The sequence below is a fragment of the Anopheles ziemanni genome, chromosome 3, assembly GCF_943734765.1.
Source record: "Anopheles ziemanni chromosome 3, idAnoZiCoDA_A2_x.2, whole genome shotgun sequence".
Taxonomy (NCBI): Eukaryota; Metazoa; Arthropoda; class Insecta; order Diptera; family Culicidae; genus Anopheles; species Anopheles ziemanni.
In genome coordinates, this window is record NC_080706.1 from 82,244,676 (window position 1) to 82,267,867 (window position 23,192).

At 45.0% G+C, this 23,192-nt stretch overlaps 1 protein-coding gene across 1 annotated transcript in view; it reads right to left on the reverse strand.

Moving 5' to 3' along the window:
* The window catches only part of LOC131285625 (putative transcription factor SOX-15), a 57,412-nt gene extending 35,174 nt beyond the window's left edge, over positions 1-22,238 (reverse strand). The window contains exon 1 of the mRNA XM_058314483.1: positions 22,195-22,238. Within this exon, the coding sequence (XP_058170466.1) occupies positions 22,195-22,238 (44 nt within the window). The remainder of the gene's footprint in view (positions 1-22,194) is intronic.
* Positions 22,239-23,192: the final 954 nt, after the last annotated feature.

Sequence of the window (23,192 nt, forward strand, 5' to 3'; positions counted from 1 at the left end):
AGCGTAACATCTGGACGCCCACGGCATCAGCAGATACGCATCAAACTCGACCCGAGCGTACCTCAGCCATCGAGGTATCGTAAAATCGTGTCATCCTGCGTGTCATAACTGCACACGTGCGCGCACGAGACTTGTTGACCTCGTTGGCAGATCTCGGCAGTGTGTCCCAAAAAATACTATAAAAATGCCGCCACGTTTCCGAGAGTGAGAGTTTCGAGCGAGCGTTGTGTTCCTCAACCCGACTAACGGTTCGGAACCCGGGAAGAGACGGTCACTTATGGCACGTGCCAGCACGTCCTGTGCAGCGGTCCAAAGAAACAATTTAAAAGAGTTTCGAAACTGCCCAGTTTGGTGTGGACTTTTCGGACCTACCGGATTTTATGACTTACTGTCAATTTTCGACCATTCAGCGCTTCCGAACCGGTTGCTGAAACTCCATCGCGCCATTTCTGGTTCCAGTTGCACCGGATAGAATAAAGTCCCCGAAAAAGCGCTGGTATCTCAATCGTAAATCACGGAACGCCACGGACTCCCTTATCGCTGGCGTCGACAGCGACGACCGCCATCGGCCGGACCATCCGTCTGGTCAGGTGATAAACCTTTGCCTCATCGATTATGATTGATTCGCGTCCAGTGACGGTGCCATTAAAATCAGGGTACGCGTTTCACTGTCTCGTTGCGTTTCGGGAGTCCTGTCGCACTCGAAAACCCCCAATTCATTGATTGATGGTGGTGTAGTACCTTGATGCTATAATCTTCTTTTCTCGCTTGTTCAAAACTGTTACCGAAACACCGAATTGCTAGAAGAAGCAAAGTGAATAGTTGGCGATTTGACAGGGAATCAATGTAGGCTTAGCTTCCGTTTCCGCGGACTTCCATCCTGATTGATCTATTTTGCGACAAACAGTAGCACGCGGAATCGGTAGCTTGATTGAAAACGAACTTTGATCGCATCTAACCAACTACTTCGTCACGCGACCTCAAGGTCCAACCTCAGCTAACTCCAATGGTCCTTCCTGTCTAGGCACGAGACTACTCCGGTAGACACGCCAAAGCAAGACCCAACAAACAACGAACACGAGACACGAGAAATGGAACGTTTGGAGTTCGCTGGCTGGCTCGGTTCTAGTCCATCCTTCCAGGAATAGCCAGTGATGTGCGCGATCCCCCGTGGATCGGGAGTTCAGCGCAAGCCTCACCTCCAGCCCATGACCTCCTCCGACGACGTCAGGTAGGAGCCGCCAACTCCGAAGAGTGCCGTTCGTCAACACTCGCTAGATGGACAACGGTAGATAAAGTCGTCCGCCGTACGCGAGATCGGTACGTCGAATCCATCAACGCGCGGATGGATCACCGAAATCGCGTCGCCGGACAAAGATTCCGTCCGCGCGATAGGATGCGCTACAAATCATCCCGTTTTTCATCCCCCGTCTCATCTGGACGCTCCCTTGCGAGCTGCGTTGGAGCTCCTCGAAACTCGGGAGGCACTTCCAGAACGTACAGATCACGTTAAGACAAACAAAACTACGACCGCTGGCTCCAGAGGATCGGTTTGGTCCATATTTTCCGGGTAAACATCAAAAGCGCTCGGAACTTCAGCTGTTCGGCAGTTTCGTATGCCTTTATTACAACGTTTCGTACCGCCGTGCTTCCCCGCCGTTTTGACAGTCGTAAATCTGTTGCCAAAACGTTTTTCACGCAAATTTGGGACCCATTCGGGGGTCGGCCCGTTTCAAGCACGAACAAGCGGCCCAAGGACACAATCAGCGGTCATTTAGCGGGGATATTATGGCGCTTTATGGCGGTCATTTTGCGGTCGCACACAGGGCAAGGGGAAGATAAATAAAAGGGAAAACAAACAGAAAGATCAAGGAGCCGTACCGATACGGGACAGACTTTGAATGTCCACCGTGTTCTAGAGAGTCCCCTACCTTTCCCTAACGCCCGGTAGAACCTTGCATGAAGCGGGGTTTGTTAGATTCATATCTCTAAAAGGGAAGTAACTTATGGGAGGCACTCGGCAAGTCTCGCTTTCACATCGCCGGCTAGTCGCAGCAGAACTCGGAAGGGCTGTTAGAACTCCGCAGGTATCGAAACGATGGAATGTTCCGAAGAAGTCGTGACTTTCAACGATCAACTTTGCAGAAATTCGGGAATGGTTCGGGGAATATGAGTTAGGAAAACAGAGGACGACTTATTTATTTCCATTGCTGGTAGAATATGCTTTATTTTGTGTAGGAACATCCATGTACAGCATGTTTGAACAACTTCATGCAATGTAACTTCTTACTGTTAATAAATGACTGATTTTTTTCCATACCAATATGATTTTGACTTTCTGCGCACCAAAACCCCTTTCTGCGGACATTAATCAAAACCATCGCCACATATGGGTGATGAGCCGCTCAGCTCACCTTTTGGCAATCAACCAGTGAAACCAGTGATTAATATGCCGACCGTGTGGTACGTTCGAAGGTGGACAAATGGAAAAAAAATAAAAAGCCAAAGCCCCCGATCGTACCGGCAAAACAGCAATAATAACGTGGCATCAAAAACCCGAGCGTCACCGGAGTGGCCAAAAACTGCGTGCCGTCCGCCGAACAGATCTGCCACGAAAAGTCGCGAGACGATCGTCTGCGTTCGAATCGAACGCTACATACTTTCGCATATTCGCAACGGAGGTTCGTTTCCGCCGATGAGCATTTTTTGTTTTCGAGGTTCAACGCAACGCGGTGGAAAAACCGCGCCGCCAGCCGCCACTGATTGGTATTAGCTGATAGGCTGGCCGTTTTTCGACCGGATCGTGCCTGAATCCTGGCGCCAGGCGCGGGATTGGGGCAAGGACGAGGGCGCGTCGGCTCGTCGATCGTAGCATAAAATATTTCACACTCACCGACACTCTTTGTACGTTTTTGTGCTCTCATGTTTTGCTTCGCATGACGAATTAACGTCGACAAGTGTTGCACCGATCGTGAGTTTTTCTCGGTTGTCGGTGCAACGTGTTATTTTGTTGCTTTTTACTCAAAATCAAATCATGTCCATCTGCCGCAAACAGGACGCATCAAATAAATCAACAACGTACGAATTGAAGACCAAATTGTCCTTTTTTGTCGCGTAAGACGCTGATAATCGGTATATGTTTATGTAGGGCAACAAGGGGCAATACTTATCCATGAGTAGCAAAACTAGAAGTGTTTTGATTTTATAAGGCAAATTTTTGATTTCTTTATCTTATAAGAACCATGATACAGTTTCAGAATAACTCATTATCCATGAACTCTAAATTATGTAGTTTGTTTTATTTTAACAAGTGTTTTGGTTTTTAAGGCAAATTTGAGGTATCTTTATCTTATAGGAACCATGATACAGTTCGAGAATAACGCATTTTCCACGAACTCTGAATTTTACAGTTTTGTTTTATTTTCTGATGATCACCAATCATTTTATTACACGGTTCAATAAAACAGAATGTTTCTATTCTATAACCTGCATTTCTAGCATATAAGCCTATTTGATAGGTTGTTCATTGAAATAATATGATGGTTACTTTCCTGTTAATAGTGTGCAAAGCCTCAGTCATAGTGTTGGATTATTATTCTTAAATTGTTAACTATGAGAAAAGTCATTATGAATTGGCATTGTGATTAAGATTTGTGCTGTCATTGAACTTTGGCGGATATATTTTTATATAAAAATTTACACAACATTTACTGTTTGTGTTGATAAAATATTTACCAACTTGTACAACCCCTTAACAAACTTGATACCGTTTGAAATCATAATTAATTCGGTGACGTGTAAACGATTGATCCATAAATCTTATATTTGCCATATCTGTGCTTGTCCCAAACCGGTGTGTACTACCCCGCACTCCCCTACGTATGTTGTTATCGCAAAGTGGCGACAATCATTTCACGGCTCAAGTGAGTGATAAATTTTCCTGACGAACTCCCGCTGGGATGTTTTTGTTTGTTTCCTCTTGTTTTCCACCCCTAGATACCAGCGTCCACTACCTGACCATTTGCCGCGCGTGGCCAGCAGCGAACTGTGAAATAGTAATCACTGTTAAATTAGGTGCTAAAACCGTGTCAACAAACCCCTCCCAATCAGGCTCGCTGCTTCTCCCGGCTCGGTGGATAAAACCATCCGACGGTACGGTTCCGAATGGGTCGTCGCACTAAATTGACCACGGAGCAGTGTGCCACCCCGTTGATACGACGGTTGCCCCTCGTTTCCACACGTTTCCCAGCGTCCATTCTTTATCGGACAGCACACACAACATTGTACACATTGGTCCGGTCGGTTGGGCTGCGTTCACCGAGCCATGAAAAGGGCCATGTAGAGCATAAATCACACATGATTTCTCGGCAAGCGCTCGTTTCTTTGAAAAAAAAATCCGAATCCCTCCCTCCATTGATAGTGGCTTTCGTTGGGTGCAATTATTGTCCCATCGTCTTCCGAACCCGTCGGCAGTCCGTTCAAGCTGGCAATTTCAACTCCGGGGGAGGCCAAAGAATCCGTTTATCACCTCCGAACTGTGAAGACTTCCGGGAGTGAGACGTATGCTTTTTTTTTCGTTATTTCGACCACCACCTTTCCACGGGCTCGAGACCGTGGCCGACAGGTGCCGGGTGGCGTCTGCCAGCAATCCGTTTAATGTCACTATTTACGGGCACCTTGTGGCTTCCTTTCCTAGCGGCCGATACGGTAGGAGTTCGCTCCAGTGCGTCCAAGATGGGCTTCTGTGCTCAGAGGTCCAAAACTCCTGAAGATATCACTCGGCGGGAGGGTCCAAAAGATTTCCACTCAACAACCAGTATGGCACGGAAGAGCGGAGGGTAGGTAGACGGAAAATCGTTGTCATTAATTTTGTTTTCGTACACTATTACCACTGTTATTATGATGTTTCCATTTATCATAAATTACGCGCACGCGGGAAGGAAGGGAACGCTCTAAGTCGAAAAGTGCACTGCTCCGTTCATTCCAGTGGAACGCGGTGGGTGATGTGGAAGAGCAGGAGTGTTATTTTACCCACCCCCAGCCTCTTCGTGCGCCACCTTTCCCAAAAGCCGGCCCTGGAAGTAGCACAAAGGAGTGCCGTGCTTGGCCAAGCATGCTCCCATGTTCTTTCTCCCGGAAACGGGCATGGGCTGGCCAGATGAGGTTAGCAGTTTTTCATCCGAACTCTATGCTGGGGTAGGGTTGGAACTGAGGCGCTTAGGGGCGTAATGAATTTTACTTTTTATTACAATTTTGAACGGAATGTGTGTGTTTTTTTTTTTGCGATGACTCATACCGGATGGTCTAGATTTGCAAATTTACATATTCGGTATGTTTTCTGGTCTCCGGTGTTCTTTTTTGTATGTCAAATGTGGTGATTAGGAGTAATCATCATATTTTCGTTCCGACAACAATAGAAAGTGGATAGTAGTTGTGTCATTTTTTAGACGAATTTCAGCAATTGTAAAAATTATCTGGAAAGAACTAGTTTTAGTCATGTCATATTCAGAAAAGCTTTTCTTTTCAAATATTCATGCCCGTTAAGTCGAGTAATGTGCCTTAAATATTATTTGGAGTGCATATTTGTGGCTTCGCCAGTAACTTTATGCCTAACTTCATACGGCATGTTTCCAAAACACTTCTGCATAATACCAAACAAACTAGGCTAATCTCAAAAGTAAACAGTTGTACATTTTTATGGTGATTATCAGATTGAATTGTATTACAACGATTGATTTGAAGTAGGTTCAAAAAGACAAACTGTAGATTTTTAATATCCTTAGTTTAAAGTTCACAGGCTATGAATTCTCCTGATGCAAAACTATTTCTTACTTTTAACCCATAATAAACAATAAACACCCATCATTTGACTACTCCTAAATTACCTTTCGAGGACCAAGGGTTTCGAGAGAATTTCCTCCATCATTTCAAAAGAAAACACCTCTCTTTCATCGTCTGTACAGCTCTATCACCAACCACATACATATTTTCCACACAGTTTACGATATTCATAATACATATCTAGGGCGGACAGCATCGGTCCACGTGTAAAACGCATCTGATATTGCACGGAACAGCTGTTTTTCGGTTCCGTTCGCTGCTTCGTCCATCGCTATGATTTATGCGCGATCTACCGACCGTCAAATCGGACGTTAAGAAAAGGGGCTTCTTTCCTTTCTCATCAAAAGCCGCATCGTTCACCACCCACACGCTGCTGGCAGGGAGCAGCAGAAGAAAACGAACCCGACGGTTGTTCGATCGAGCAACTATCTCGGCTGTAGAGATGGTACACCTTGGAGTGTGTGTTTCTTTTCGGGTTTGCCTTTTTTCCTTTACCCCTTCAAAAAAGGGCATCATTTCAAGGCGGTACCTTACCGGTAATTGTCGACCACACCTTACCGATACGCATCAATCTGTGTGTGTGTGTGTGTGTGTGTGTGTGTGTGTGTGTGTGTGGGTTTGGGGAGGATTTTGGTTTTTCCTCACCAACTTCGACTTGCTTCACGCACTATGACGCCGACGACGCCCTACGGACACTCCGGCGTCGCTCGTCCGCGGAAAGGCGGCACCAACCGACTGCAGCATTTATTTGTGCCTTGTTGTGGGAGTGTGCGAGTGGATGATTGTACTCTTTTTTTTTTTAATTCGATTTCATGTCTTTCCAGCCGGATGAACAACTAAACGTCCATCTGAAATCGGACAGCTTCCATCACCCGCCCTCCGCCGGGCGTATGGGGCGGGGGAAATGTGGATTGGGGAAAGAGGCGCGAATAACACGAATAGAGCTACTCAACTACGACGAGGTTTTCCCGGAGGTCAGCGGTGGCCGGGCATTGGAAAATAAAATGCAAATTACCAGGTCGGGTAAATAGTTTTACCGTCCGCCGATGGAAATAGCATTCGTAAAATGTGGAAACATCTAAGCGAACGCACGCACACGCAAAGCAGCAGTGACTCGCTGATGTGAACTCAATATCGCCAGAACTATGCCAAGGTAGGTGGGTGATCGTTTGCAAAAGGTGTTGCCGTTCGTCCGATGATCTCCAGTGTAAGTTCGACGGTAAACACTTAAGGGGTTTTTGAGCTGATTTTGCTTTTATCATGGCACTTTTACTGCACCCTTTCCGAAATGCAAACCGAACCGAATTGCATTTTATTTTCGACACTGAAACATTACTGATTCGACTCACTTCTGCAGGGCGCCCGTATGAAGCCACCTATCGGTCCTACCGGTAACCGGTTGTACCGGTTGCATTGCATTGCACACTGCGTAATCTTGCTGCGGCATCTGCAAAAAGCGAACCAAAGCGGCTGGGGTGGTGTGATGCAAAAAACAAAACAAAACATGCATTCATACAAACACCAACCCAAACCGGGAGGCCATTGTCCAAATCGTCGGCCCTACTCGAGGGGCGTTGTTTGCCTCTACACTCTTGGTGCAACAACCAGCGGCAGCAGTAGTAGTAGTAGTAGTAGCAGTAGTAGTTGTTGTCTGCTTTGCGTTCCGCTGGCAACACTGGTTGCATTCAACTCGCTTGGCGTGCAACGCAATCGCCAACTAACGCGCGACAGGCCGGAAAATGAATGGCATTAGTTGGACGATTAATTAAAGGGAAGCATGATTGACAAATGGTACGGTGCAGTGGTGCTGTTTTCCTGTGTTTCCACCGTGGCTCGTGATGTGTGAGATTGACGTAGAAAAATGTGTGTGTATGTGTGTTTGAGAGTTCCAGGGAAAAAAATGCAGTATAAGCAGGGGAAGCTGAACACTTTTGTCACTTGGGTGTTTTATAATGCGTTCCAAAGTTGGGTCCATATGTGATGTTTTTTTTTCTTCTTTTTCGGTTTATGCACTGCACCTAACTGCACCGAAGATTTATAGAGCACCGTAGTAGATTTTTTGCTATTAGCTTTTCGAAAATGATTTGTCCAGCTGACAATCGATTCTCGCCAAGGTATTAAGCGGACAAAAGGTAGAAAAACCTTTTACTGTGTGTTTTTAGTTAGAAGCATTACGAAACTATGTAATTTGGTTGAAACGGTTGTAAAATTTTTAATTCTTCTTAATTATTATAAAAACTAAAAGTCCAACTACTTTTACTAAAAAAAACTGGGCATTTTGGAACAAGAACCTGTTCGTTTGGTTATTAAAATATTTCCAGCTGTCTTCATTAGTTTTTGTTTGAAAGAAAATCATTTTTTTTCTGTTCGTTTGGTTATTAAAATATTTCCAGCTGTCTTCATTAGTTTTTGTTTGAAAGAAAATCATTATTTTTGTATTTTTCCTGGTATATTTTCTATCGAAACTTATCTGGAGCTGGAACGAAGCTTCGAAGTAGATTAAATCACACACATTTTAACATCTAATAAAATTTTTGTTGCTGAATGATATAATTCTGACAAAAACTGCCCGATTCATCCACATTTGAACTACTAGTTTCAGCTTGTTTTGCTGAATTGCTCTATCGAATGCACAGTTTTAAGGTGATGATATAATTTGATGATTTTTTTTTAGTTTTCTCAATAGAAAGATTTTAATAACAATCCCAACCAGAACTACATCAATTAGCGTCCTATTTGCATTGGGATTAAACAAGTTTACTTCACAGCCAACGATTCGCGTCCATCGATAAGCGCAACCGAACCACCGCGGGGTTCTTCGAGTGAATAAAAAAGAAGAAATCCCACTCGATGAAAGGCAATGTTCAACCAATGAGCGGCCATGAGAACCGCAACGTACCCGGATCGATCAAATTAACGCACAGCAAAAGTGACATTCCCAGCCCACCCGTCGGCGCGCGCCGCTGGAGTTCGCGGAATAAAAATAGAACGGCACACCGGGCCTTTTTCCGCGCCCTTCCGAAGAGGGAAAACGTTCACGCCCAGCGGGAAGCCATTAGCGCCAGAGCCGGAGGGAAAAGTCAGTTTCGTCCATTACATTGCAAAAGCGGGAAAGTCAGCACGGAACCCCTTCTTAATTAAGTGCCAGCCGGGGCAATCCTGTCCTCTTGAGGTCTCTTTCGGGAGGAATTGCAAGCGGTATAACAACTAGATCTCAAGCAGCATTCGGTGCAAAATGGCGTCTGTTGGCGTCTCGACGGAGGTCAAAGGTTATGGCAAGATTTTTCCAATTCTGGCACGCCGTCAGCTGCTCCAGACGCTTTAGGCAGCGATTGTGCCGTTCGGCACATATGGATTCGGACTCGAAGGAAATCCTTTGCCCTCCGATGGCGACCATTGTTTGTCGACATTGTTCTCGGGTGCAACCAAACAGTTCGCCGGCACGGAATCTTCCTCCGATTGGAAGTAGGGAAACTAAATCGAACCAAAGCCAGCGCAAAACAATGGTCCTGTGGAAAAACTCATTTCCCAGCGATTTTCGTCTTTTTCCCGACTGTGCAGTGAAGGGCTCACTTGCGTCGATTTCAACCGAAAACGAAACGGCCAGCTGCGCAAAGGCTCTAAGCGTGGACGCGCAACTCGAATCGATCGTTGATTTAAATCACATCAACGGCGAGCGCGCGTGAACCGACAGTCCCCGGTCGAGAGGCCACTTAATTTGCTTCCAGTGGAAGCAAAGTGGAACCTTCCGGAGCGGGTTGATTTCCTCCTCGAGTGGCCACGGAGATTAACGCCACTGTTTGGCGAGCACTCGAGCGCGCGGTTAAGGAAAAGCAAAAAAAAAGGGCGAATGGCGCACGTACGGAGTCTTCTACCTTTATGACCCCCAGGCCAGGCTCTCAGACGAAGCTTAGATGGCGCTGATATTGATTTGTCCCTACGCTGGAGTGCGACGATTGCCACCTCAAGTGCCGGTGCGTTATCGATACGCTGTTCTGCGACTGAGAAACTGCGAAACGGTCAAAAGCAGTCACGTTTTCTCTACATAACCGTATCATTGAAATATTCTTTTTCTGGAATTTTCAATCCAATTCTATTTAGTAAAACCATTTTTTTTAATGCTAAATTTAATATCATATAAAACTGTTGCTCGTATAAAACCCATGATATTTACATTATTATTTTGAGTCCCAGCAGTAGTGCGTATTGAATAAGAATGTGTGAATGAGTTGAATCTGACTATTGAATTAATTGATTTGAATCCTCACGGATAGTTTTTGTAACTCCTTTTTGATTTGAATCAATAAGAGGAATCCAAATTCCTAACGAGTGAAAGAGTAAGAGAAAAAATTGCTACTCGTCACATATTTTTTTCCATTATACTTTAGATAATATTTTATCTCAAGTATAAACATCATTTAACGAAAGCTCCGTTATTCAAAAATCTGAAATTCCTCATGTAAATAAAATTAACAAACACTCGCTTGAAGAACGATCAATTGATCACCCGCCTTTTGGTAGGAATAAACATAAGCTACCAAACTAGCTTACCGAAAAAGAAGTAAACTATAAAAAAAGATAAAAAAAAAACTATCCACAAGTTGTCTCCGATTGCAAAAAAACGGAATGTTTTTTACCTTCAAATCACCATGTCGCACAGTTTATGGTCTGGGTGGAGCGAAACAGAAAGAAAAATACGCGACAAATATTTGCAGAATACAAATAAATATACAAACAGAAAGAAACCCGTTCACAAACCTCCTAAAAAGCCAGCCCATACATTCCTGGGACGTGGAAAAAGCAGTCGAAAAAAAAACACGGGAAAAAATCGAACCGATCCGCCAGCGAAAAAATCGCAAGGATCAAAAGCATGGCAATAGCACACGTGAAAAAAAGAAGTTCTCCTACGAACCAAAAAGGAGGTAGCAATAACTGCCCTGACATCCGAAGGATATATGTCACACGGCATTGATTTATGCTCGCACCGGTCCGCCACCCCGGCCCGGCCACCCTTTACGTATGTATGTATGCATATGCATGCTCGGTTGCGCACACGGACATCTACATACCGGGAGATGTCGGAGGATATGTTCCCTCCGCGGACTCGTCTCCTTCCCACCCAATGGTAGGTAGGAAAAACGGGATCGAAGTTACGAAAGCGTCGATACTTGGCAGGAAAACAAGCAGGAGCATCATTTACCCAAAGAGAGGAGCTTTCGCACATTCAAAGCCGGCCGTGAAATTGGGGGAAAAAGGGAAAACCTTCCTTTTCGATGCGCGATCCACCCGCGGCCTGCCGGGTGGATGATTGTGTGTTCAAAGGAGATTACAGAATGGAAGCCGCTTCTTGGCTTCAGCCGCTGGCAGCAATCTTGCCAGGAAACCCCGCGAACAGGGGACGAGACGGGATCCCGAGAACATAATAAGACGGCAATAAGCATACGTATGTGCTTGGTTCCTCGCCGGAGGGCGGAGTCCGGTCCAAGGGGGGACAAGCGGCGCGGTTTAGAATGCGCACGATTATTTGAATTGCCAATAAGCGAAATGGTCTCAACGCGTGCTCGCGCGCGCGCGGACTCTTCGTCGCTCGAGGTTTTACTTGCGCCTTCGAAAAGCGGCACCGTGGAGCTCCCGACGGACGACGGCTCCCCTTTCGGCAGATAGATCGCAATCTCGGTGCACCGACGCACCCTCTGAAGAGGGGCTCGATTCGACACACACACATGCACAAGCCGATCCTGATCCTGAGTATGTTCGGGAGCTGCTCGTCCTATGTCGTCCCCGCGATATTCAACAAGCGAGACGAAGTAAGTAAAATAAAAAGCACAGGAATACACATAATCGACCCCCGGCAGCATAAACGGAGCATACCGTGAAGGAGAAATGGGAGCACCAAACCCGGAGACGTGGGGTTCGGCGAAGCAGTAAAATCTGTCCACCCAGGCCGACAGTTTTATGCTACAGTTTTCAACCCGTCCTCTGGGTAGCGCTGTTTGCCTTCGGTCTCCGTTTTTGCTTTAATCTTGTTTGTTTATTTGATTTCGTTTCCCAGTTTTTCTTTTCTTTTACTCCTTCCACCGTTTTCAGTGTATTTTTCCTCTGGCAGGAAGATTTTGCAAGCCTTTTTTTCATATGATACTTTTTTTTCTCTTGAGATGTGTTCCTTATGCTGCAGGACCTTCCAGGATCGATGAAACGAATGGTTGGGGAGGAATGAGGGGTGTGGAGGGAGGACTTGTGGGGACTGGGAAATGACAACGGTGACTTTTTATTTGATATTCCACCCTTTTGCCGCAAAGGTAAAAATTATGGACCGAACCGGCCCTGATGTATCCACCGACCTGGAGGGGGACGAGGGTTTATGCTGATTTTATGCTCACCGCTCGAGCCCTTCTTCACCCCCTCGGGGACAAAATATGCGCGAAACCGTTTCGAACGGCCGGCCGGATTTGACGTGCAACGTGCGGGTACCTCGCGGGATCGCCAGAGGAATCCAGAATCGAACTCGTTCGACAAGCGAATCACCGTTTCCATTTCCAAATCTAGACGAGATTTATGGTGATACGGGCATGCATTCGAAATGCAACCGAAAGGGCCCGGGATGTCCCCCGCCAGCTATCCGTTCGAGTCTGGAAAGGGTGGGGTTTCTTTGACTACCAGTTCTCGACCTTGTCCACCGAGGGAAGCGGGCTGCAATCCGCGTTCTTGGAGATTTTACATTTCGGACATTCGAGGAATTACTAGAGGGAGCTGGTTTGAACTTCGCTAATCTTTTCTGCTATTCGTTCTCCAAGTTCTCCAGTAAAGTGTTAGCTTCAATTGGCTTCATAGATCTATAGTTATAGGCAAGTAAGTTTTCAAACCCGAAAATGTTGAAGAATTACACATCTTTCACACCGATCTCAAGCCTGGCAAAGGGTTTTCCACCTCTCTACGTCGGGACCTAAAAAGACTTCAGAGTTGCCAGACGAAAAGCGTACTCGTTGGTCTCATTTGACTGCACCTGTAGAGGCATGTCTCAGGCCAATGCACCATGATCGTCACCTTCAAAACAAGCCTCGGACACGCTCAGCTGAGTCCAGCGTGGCCAGGTCCTACTCAGCGTATGCGTGTTTTCCGTCTTCTGAATGGTCTGGGAAACGACACCCTCATATGCTTAAAAACTCCAGAGCTCCGAAGCGGAATGCAAAAGGAAGTGAAACATTCAACTATGACCCAACGCGATACCAAAAATAAAAAAGGTGCACAGGAATAGCCCCGAGGGGGGAAGGGAGCAACCGGGACTACGTCTCTTACGCATCACCACGCGCGGTACCTCCACGCGGGGAACCTCATTTCCGATCGCTATTAACACATCCGGTACGTTGGAGGAACATCGGGAAAGAATCACACAAAAAGCAGCGAATAAGAAATTACCCGTCTCGGAAACCCTTTCGGTAAAGAAGCGACACACGCCATAAGGTAAGGAGAGATAAAATAAAATTACACCACAGTTCTCGATCGTACCGAGCCTATCGCCTATCGGAAGGTGGCAGCGTGATCGGAAAGCATGCGGAGTGGTATTTTTAGAACCTCCACTCGACGCAAATGTTTCTTTTATCGATGATCGGTTTTTCCACCGGCAGTACTTCTGGACACGATGAAACCCAAGTGTCATCGCTGGAGCGTTCAGTGCATATCAACCGATTAGGCGGTGTGGTGTAAGTAAACTGAAAGGAAATCACCAAACCATTCGAACCGATTAAGTGTCGGACCGGTGCACCGATTAGCGAATACCTCAATCTAATCCGGATCTGGACGGAGCTAGAAAAAAAGAAAAAAGAACCACACTGAGGGCGCCATAAACCATCGGCATCGGGCAAACGCAAGGCAGGCCTACGCCTGAGGCCACCAGGTAGCTCTAGGTTTCAGTCCTCGGTGCTCAACAACGATTGATCAAACACCTAATCTTGTGGATTGCTGATTGCCGCAGGCCGGCAGTCCCGAATCGCGCCTATTCGAGGGCCATCGAGTGTTTACCGATGATTTATGGGCAACAAAAATAACGTCCGATCGTTCATCATTGCGGTCGGCTGATAGCGTAACGATGTGACGTCATCTCCGCTACGGCGTCCGGTCGGCTGATTCCATCGATTCAGTCCGTTATCTTTAAAAGCAGCGTTTTTATCCTGCACTGGCGAGACGCTGAAAAACGTTAGCTTTGCGACAGGTTGACCAACGGGAGGTCCCAAAATGACAATTATTTCGTGCCAGAAACACTTCGACGAGATGTTACTTCTTGGATGAGCCCTACTGCAAGCCGATCCACCCAGTAGCCATACACACACGCAGGTTTCCGAGATAAAGATCTCGATCCGCTCCACGGTTGTCATATTGTCGATTCGACACACGTGTTATCGGCTTCATTAAGCCATTGGGGCAACAATTACAACCATTCCGTCAACTTCCCCTGGTGGACTGCGGTAAAGGAGAATCGCTGAAAACCTTAACAAGACAACCAGGAGGAATCTATATCGATCCCGGGTGTTCCGGGACTCGTGCAACCAACTTTCCCATGACTGAAGCGAGGGAAAAGAAGAGACACACGGCAAGATATCGGCGATTGATATCTCCAGGGAAAAAATTCCTGCCTTCCCGCAAACGTGATACTTCAAGCAATCGATCCGGCGTCGCTGTTACGCCTGAGCTGGAAGGGAGGCGATCTTCCCGAGATGATCGACAATAAATGCCACGCAATTTTACACGGTTTTTTTTCTGTTGCCATCTTTTACACGTCTTTTTCCGAGCAATGCATTTGTCCAGGCACTTTTTTTATTATCTTTAAAGACTCCTTCAAATTTATAAAAATTACAAATTAGCAACCATATGAGAGTTTATTTCTTGGAGTCTTCTTAATTGTGTGCCCATTCCAACAAATGCTTCAAATTTTTAAAAATCAATGTCAAATATTCATATTATACTTTGAATAGAAAAAGAAATCAAATTTGGCATTTCCTTTGAAAATGTTACGGACAGATAAAAATTGCCCAACAAAAACTAAAACGATGTGGTAATTGTAATTTGTAATTTTTAAACTTTGCCGCATTGGGCTGGATAATTTTTTACTAGTTAACCTATAACTTTTTGTTGCAACAATGAAACTGTTGTAGAAATAAAGCAGACACAGTGAAATTTGTCATAAAACATTTGAATATTTATCACATGAAACTAGATAAATAAGCTTAACTTTTTTCAAATATAACAAACTTATTCCAATAAGCTTGAGTCAGTTTGAAGAAGCGAGGGTTATTTATGATCGAAACCAACAATAATGATTTTCAACTCTTCAGATATACACCGAAGTCGAAGTTGTTGGGAGCATTGGCAACAATTGTGATACAATTTGGAATCCGCCAGCCCGCTGGAGTAATCAACCCGCAGCCGGAGACGCTTCGCTTCACCCGGAACGCCCCGCCGTGGTTCGAGATGGGGACAATCTAATTTACGCCTTCCTATAAATCGTCCAGAGGCCAAAAACCAAGAGTAAATGTTCAACCGGGCGCTAAATTCCTCTGTCGAAATTACTCCATTACCTTTGCCGCCAGAAATCGGGGGTGGGGCCGCGAAGGAACCCAACCAAACTGTTTCCCCTGCATGGAAGGTTTGTGTTTGCTCCAAACGCACACACGCACACACACCATCGGGATTAAATTGAGTGAAACACTTTCAATTTTGTTATTTTTTCGTGTTCGAAAAAGTGGTCTCCGTGGTGCGTGGCTGCGAGGGGGGGAAACCGCCCGGGGGGACGGCCACACATCATATGCTAAGGACAATTAATTTATGCTGGAACAGAAGCCACCCACGCTCGGCCGAGTGGTGGAGGTGGTGGTGGTGGCAGTTCATCTGCATCTGGAAGCAGTCACCTTCGAGCTCGTTAGAGCGTCAGACGAAGCGCGTCCTTATGCGAAACAACGACGACAAGCACAAACATACACACACACGCCCGGACAAAAAGAGGTTTCCGTCGGTGACTGGCTCTTTTCGACTGTCACTGTTACATGTTTTTGTACGTCCCGCATTCGTTTTTTTATTTTTATTTTGGTTTTGCTCCCCATCGGCGCTAGCCTACGCAAATGAATCATACGCGACAAGATTGGGCGAAGGAAAAAAGCGTATGAAGCGATTAGATTTTCCAAGCAACTGTGACAACTATCGAAGCAAAGCTAATGCTCACTTATACCGAGCGGGCGGGCAATCGTTTCAATAGTAAAAGTGAGAAAGTCGGGTGCTGAAGCTACGGCTGGCTGCCATTAGACCAATTTCGCCCCGACGGTTGGTAGTGCTGCCATATTTTCAAGGGTGACATCCGCCATCGGCCGAGTACAACAACCGACGTGGGTTCCTTTTCGGCGGGGTACACTAGCCGAGCAGAGAAGCGATCCACTCCCAGTGAAAGTGGATGAGTGAAGGTAAATATTTTGCAAATGGCAACGAACATAACTGCCCGTCGCTTGGTAGGCTAAGTAGATAATTGGCGTCAGGTTTGGCGTAATAGAGCACCAGTGACTTAAGGGTGCACTGAAGGGGTTCGTGTACCATGATGGATACCTTTCAGTTCGGTACACATAAACCCACCGTATGTCCATTGTTGCATGTTTATTTACGAAAATAATAACACTTTCGAAAAAAAATTTGCTTTCCGATTCCTTACATTCTGAACGCATTTACATATATTCCTAACTGTATTACACCTGTTCCTTATGCATGTGACTTTTACTAGTTATCTTACAGACAGACGATCGTACGTTTTATAATTTAAAGTTTTTCAAAAGTAAAAACCCAACCGTAGAAAAGTAGAATGAAACAAATCTGCTGCAGGATAGCTATTAGTGCTATTTTCAATTTAATTGTTCGTTGGATACATAAAAACAATTTGGCAATGTTATTTTTTTTTATTTAACTTTTTTGAACTGATTCACTTTCTTGGCAATACATATGACAAGCAAAAGAACAATACAATAATTTATGTGAAATTTGAATATTATAAAAGGCTACCGCGAAGAAAAAGTTTGAAACCGAATTAAAATCAAGAGAATCGCATCAAATTCATCACTTACTAATAAAGTAAAATGTAAAATTATATTAAATGAAATTAAGAAGCCCGAATGCTCAGCAAAATGCTTTGACTAGCTCATCAGAATTCTTGAAACAAATTCGCTTTACAAGGGCATGATTAATCTATTAGCAGCAATTTTCGCTTAAAATATTCTACCCTATCGTACATGAGGGGTTTACCCTTCGCAAAAACACATTAGAACGAGGGCGCGCGCAGCTCAGAAGCCACAATCTCATCCACGGAATGCCTGTGTCGGTCACATGTCACCCCCGGGGAGGCCGGTGGCTCCGGCGGCAATCGCAGCTTTATCGAGCGCCAGTCGTCCGAGGAAAAGCCTCCAAAGACGCCCGACAACCCAAAGGCGCATGTACTTTTTAAAATACCGACAAGATTGACTACGGGTACAAGCCGTCCCTCGTTCCCTCATAACCGCGATCGTCTTGCAGGGTGGTGAGGGAGGCATGAAAAAAATAACATAACCAAACCAAACGCAACCAACATTTGCCTGATCAAAGAAAGCACTTAAGTTATTAAAATTATTATCAACGTCCTATAATCTAGCGCGTCAAGGCCCTTCGCGGCGCATCGGGAAGATGTTTTGCTCCCGGAGTTTCTGGCAAGGAGGCACACGGGACCACTCACACACCCGCGTCCGGTATCGACGTGTGCTGTGTTCGCGTTTTTCCGCTAAGATGGTTTTATCCACACCTGATTTTTTTACTTCTTATTATCGGAACGCGCGGCGCGTTGTCTCGCGAGTTTCGCGATCGGGAATGTTTTAAGCCGTTCACCCGGTTGCAATTTTGCAAACTTGCATCGCTGCCCCTTCCCTATTGCACTCGCGGTTTTATTTGCTACAACTTTTGTCCTCTGTTGTCGGTGGCTCTCTTGGTTTTGTTGCTCACTTACTTTCCTTCGTGTCTTGATTTTTCTGAAACTGAACTGTTTATTTATTTATATTTTTAATTTCTCATTTTCATTCTACGCTTTTCGCGTCCCCCCATGGGTTTTAGTCATTTTAAGCTTAACCTGCTTCATCTTTTTTTGTTTCATCCTTTTCTCTTTACTGCCCTCCTTTCTCTGGACGCTTTCTTTCGTGCGCGTGTTCGAAGCCGCGCTAATATCTTGTTGGCGATCCAATTAAAATCCTTCGGAAGCTTCCGACATGTACTTATGTGTGTGTTGGTGTATGTGTGAATACTTTATAATATATTTTTATAATGCCTCCACCGCTAGCGTGGCAAGCCGGCGGTGGGAAGTAATAAGGAGGGAAAAAATATATATCAAGCCCACCGCCACCGACCGGCGGAAGCCGCGAAACTTGTTGCCGTAGATCGCGAAAGATCGCGCGCGCGCGAGCTCGTGGGGTTGGGGCCGGATCGGGGAGGACCCTGAGTGACGACAACTGGACGCCCTTCGGTAGCCTTTTAGCTTCCCGCGGATCGACTCCCTCGTTCCGGTTTCCCTGTTTCCCCATACCAACGTACAAGCACTAGAAATTTAGTGGGGATACAATGGGGAGGGAGGCGGAAGGTGCGGAAAAACGCTTATCCAAATATGGACACGAGCTTACAACCTTCCCTTTAAAGCGCGGTGCAGCACTCTCGATAAGCTAAAATCGCAGTCACCAACGAAGTCGTCGGCGTGGTCGTCGTCGTCAGCGGTATTAAATCGCGTATCGTCTTACCCCACCGCCATCACCTTTCCCCCAAGGTATACCATCGCGTCTTACCATCTACCTTAAACCCTCCACAACGCCTCATCGTTTGACGACGCCATGCTGGAGTCAATTAAACTCTAACTCGAGCAATTAGAAGCGAGCGAAATCACGTGCAGAGATTTCTATTACTTTGCACAACAATGCACACCCAACATACAAACACATACACCAACATGCATTTTGCACATACCGTTTCATCGAAGTTTTCGTCCCTGCGATTGATGAGCGGAGCACAATTAATTATTTTATTTATTGACGATTTGATTATGCCGCACGCATACGACCGCCGAACGGAATCAGATTTGGTTCAAAATGGCCGAACGACTTGCAGGGGGATGAACAAATGATCCTTGATTGTTTGAATGAACCGCACCAAGCAATGTAAGCCAAAACCAATGTAGGTATTATAGATATTGCCACCTAATACCCTCAATTTTTAAATATTGATTTTTCATTTTTTTTCCTTGGCATTTTACAATGATAAACAAATTATTTTAGCTAACATTGCGATAAACGAATGAACAGAAACTCAAGTGAATTTAGTTTATATGTCATATGCAAAACAAAACCTTAATAATTAATAGTCTATTATTTTATACTGTAAAACGAACGGAGCTACTAACATTGATGTCAGTACTTCATATCCAGATTCATAGATCAGTTTTACAAAAACAAACAAAGGGCAAACACAGTGAAATGCAAACAGCAAAGTCCAGCACAAACAAGCCAAAGGCTGAGACGAAAATATTATAAAAAATATGATTATTCGCATCTTTTTTTGTGCTTTGTTACGAACCATTTTTGCCTGTCTAGTACAATGAAAGTTTGTTGACTTTTTTTAATATTTCTTTAGACAAAATTATGAAACAAACTTTCAAGAAGAAACACAGATTTGTTCATTCGAAGGAATGATTTAATACATTCAAAAGCTTGTCTGTCGTAATGTAAATAGATACTGAAAGAAAATAGAACTGACAGTCAAGATTTTGTGAAAAACTTAGAAACTTTAACCAACTACTTCAATCTTTAACTCCAGAATATATGTGAACCGTTTCCAGTGGAAGGATAGAAGCAAATTCAAACAAAGCCCCAAACGACATTTGTGGGCTTATTTGGTTCTCTCCCTCAACGTTGTGCATTGATGACTGAAACTTTAACGAAATCAATCAATCAAAATCGTTCCCAGCGTCAAACTCGTTCTGCGAGCTTCGACGAAGCACCGGAAATCGTCCATTCCGGTGAACCACTCCCTCAAAAAAACCGGATCGATGTTCGAAATCCCGCTGGCTCGTGTGTCAAAATGTGTATTCCCTAGCGCCCCGAGCAGAACATGGGCACGCGCACCGAGAACCGAAAGAATCGTTCCAAGCGAACCCCAAAAATCATGCTCTGTCATCACCAACCTCGGCAGGCGTCGAGAGTCCCGTCCTTCATCTGCATGTACGCAATCACACAGCCGGTGCGATCTGGCGAAACCCCCGAGGATGCTCGGGCGCGGGTCGAAGGTGTTATTTGACGAAAGATCAAAGATCGGGAAGAAAATTTGTCAGCCTTGTCGCGACACGCGGCGCATCCAGCACGAGAAGCAAACAAGAAGAGCCCGTTCTGACGCTGGCGGAGCGATGGATCGCGCGTGGGTGCAAATTGCTGGGGTCTTGGTCGCGCCGGCCCAAGGCAGGCGTATGGTTCGATGCTGGGTCTAACCTGTAATTCAGAAATTCGTGCCCCAGCGCGTCAATTCCTTATGCTCGCCATGCACATGATCGGCTCATGCGGGAGAAACGAGGAAGCGCCAACGAGCGGGAGCGGACAGCGTTCGATAGGGATCGCAGTTTTTAACCCTTGCCTGTACATGGAGCAACCGAAATTGTTTGAAGTCAGGCAGCCATTGGGAATTCATTTTACAAACCTTTAAACTAGTATCCCAGACTACGTTTCCGAGACAAGCTGGTTTTAAAAGTTTTTAAATTGATATTACATGGTTACAATAGTTTTAAAACGGTCAGAAGTTTATTTTGTTTCAAAACTTCATGAACTCCATACTTTCATTAATAAAATACAGGCAAACTTGTGATTGAATATACTTTTGTTTAAAAAAAAGGTAATTATTTTGTGTCTAAACTTTTTTTCAGGAAGCATCCTTCAATGGTGTTTGAAGCTAGAAATTTTAAGTTTTCTTTTCCAACTACTAGAAAGAAGCGTGCAAGGGTTCGGTCACAGGTGTGATTGTCGTCGATTTTTCCTCTTAAGCTGGCAAGCGGGAACATCATCCCAGCGTCATACAGACACCCATGCAATCTCCGCTCGGTGATAGTACCAAATTACACAAATTATCTTTTACGAGCCTCGGTAGAATGTTTGTTTTTCTTTTCCGTGAGTCGGTTGCGTTCCTCGCTCGGACTTCCGCAGGAAGAGCATGCCAATGTTCGCATGGTGCAGCTAAGCGTGCCCATTGGCGTTGAATTTTGCTCACACATGGGAAGCGCCCGATGGTTGTGAAGATGACGGAAGGCAGGGAGATGCGCGAAAGGAGATGATGTAAATCCGTGCATCATCATCATCTTCGGCTGCATGATCATCACCATCATCATCGTGTGCATCGTCAAAACGATGCTGACAACACGCGTGCGCCCCGGCGTGATGTCACATGATTATCGCGCACCGTAGGCTGTTTCTCCTTTTTCCCTACGAAAGGAAGAGCCATAAGGAAGGTGGTTCGGTGGGGGTAGGCTTCAAATTTGGATGCAAATTATACCCTACGGTTTAAAGTCTTAATTTGAGCACCGATCGTTCGTTCGATCGGTTTGGCGCGTTTGTGTTTCACTTGCCTTCTTCTCCGTTCAACTCGGTGCGGATGAGAATTTTAAACCGAGAGACGAGTCGGACCATGTTGGTTTATACTGGCACTTATTTCCTTCCCTTTTCCTTGCCGTTATTTCCCGGTGCGGCAACATGCCAAAGGGACACTCGACTCCGGCCTTCAACGAGGCAGCATTATTGAGGTAAAACCAACAACCTCCACAATGTTGCACCAAGTTGTTACGCTTTTTCAGCGCAAAAGCGCATACTGATGAAGCTTATCGATACCATATTCTATGGATGATGTCGTCGAAACTGATTCAGCTTTCGAGGAGCGCGTCAAACACTGTAGCACTAATCTTATGAACGACAATGGCATCTGGCTCGAGAGAGTATTTATTAGTTTACAACCATGCAAATGAGGGCTATTTAAATTAATTTAATGGAAGTTGCAGAACCATTAATCAACTTAATATTTGGTTTTAATTACTATCTATTGAAATCATTGCTGTGACGCCTCTATGAGTTAATCGCATGTATGTTTTAGATAGCTTAATTATAACTACAGTGCTTAAAGGGGTTTGAAAATTGTGTTTGCAATAAGATCACGTAACAACTTTAAGTAATATTGAGATTGAGATTGCCATTAATTTTAAATACGATTGATCTTTCATATAATAACACAAGTATTTCCACATTTGATTCACCAGATTTTGAAAAAGAAACAATTTTCACTCACTTGTAATGATTGTAGCCGGTGTCGCGTTCTCCATCCGATTCCATCGTTGTGAAATGGCCGAATAGCTTCTGTAAAGCTATTTGTGGGCAACTTGTTGAAAACAACCTCTGCGTAGAGGGATCGATTGAACTTTTTTTTTTAAATTTCTACTTTCGTCGAGGTTTTTCTCTTATTAAACATGCGCACTCGACAAAATTTTATTAAATACACTGCTCACTTTAGGTCACATAAAGCACATGAATTCTGAACTATGTTTTTCTTGCATTTATCCCACGCGAACTTATGAGCTTTGTTTTTCGATAGCACCTCGATCGAGCTTCAGTTAAAATAAATCTTTTTCGTCGACAAATGCACTGGCGAAGATTTTCTCTGTTTGCTACTTATGTTTGCATTGCCGCCCACCACCGAAGAAAATCTCGACCCTTTAAACAACTACGATCAAAGTAGGTTGCTCGAAAATTTTCATAAACACTAAATTTTCGAAGGAACAAAATCTTTCCGATACACTGTTTAGCTCACCACAATCTGCTCTCGACGAGCAGTTGGTCACGATTGACACTTCATCTGTTATAATCTGTTAGTGCTACCTCGATTTCTGTTATTTTGGGCAATAGAAAAATCGAACCATGAGCTCGAGATCCGGGTAATCACCAAACAAAAAACGGAGCTTGGTATCTCTCACTTATCGTGTGCACCGATAACACGAGAAAATTACGCGAGTCTTAGAAATCCGTGCGCAATGGCGTCGGGATTTTGAACGGAAACGGAACCAAAGGAAAAGCGACACACTCAAGAAGAGAACTGCAATGAACTACCGGAGAACCGAACGCGTTGCGCGTCGCTTTGCGAATGAAGGACCTCCGGTCGTTCGAGTCACTGCGTTGCTGAGTTCTGTTGCGCATGCAGTGAGTGCCGGGCTCCCGTGCGCGTACAGCTTGGCGTTAGAGCAGGAACACAATAGATCATGTGGATGTTGATACGAAAAGGTAAGCGACATG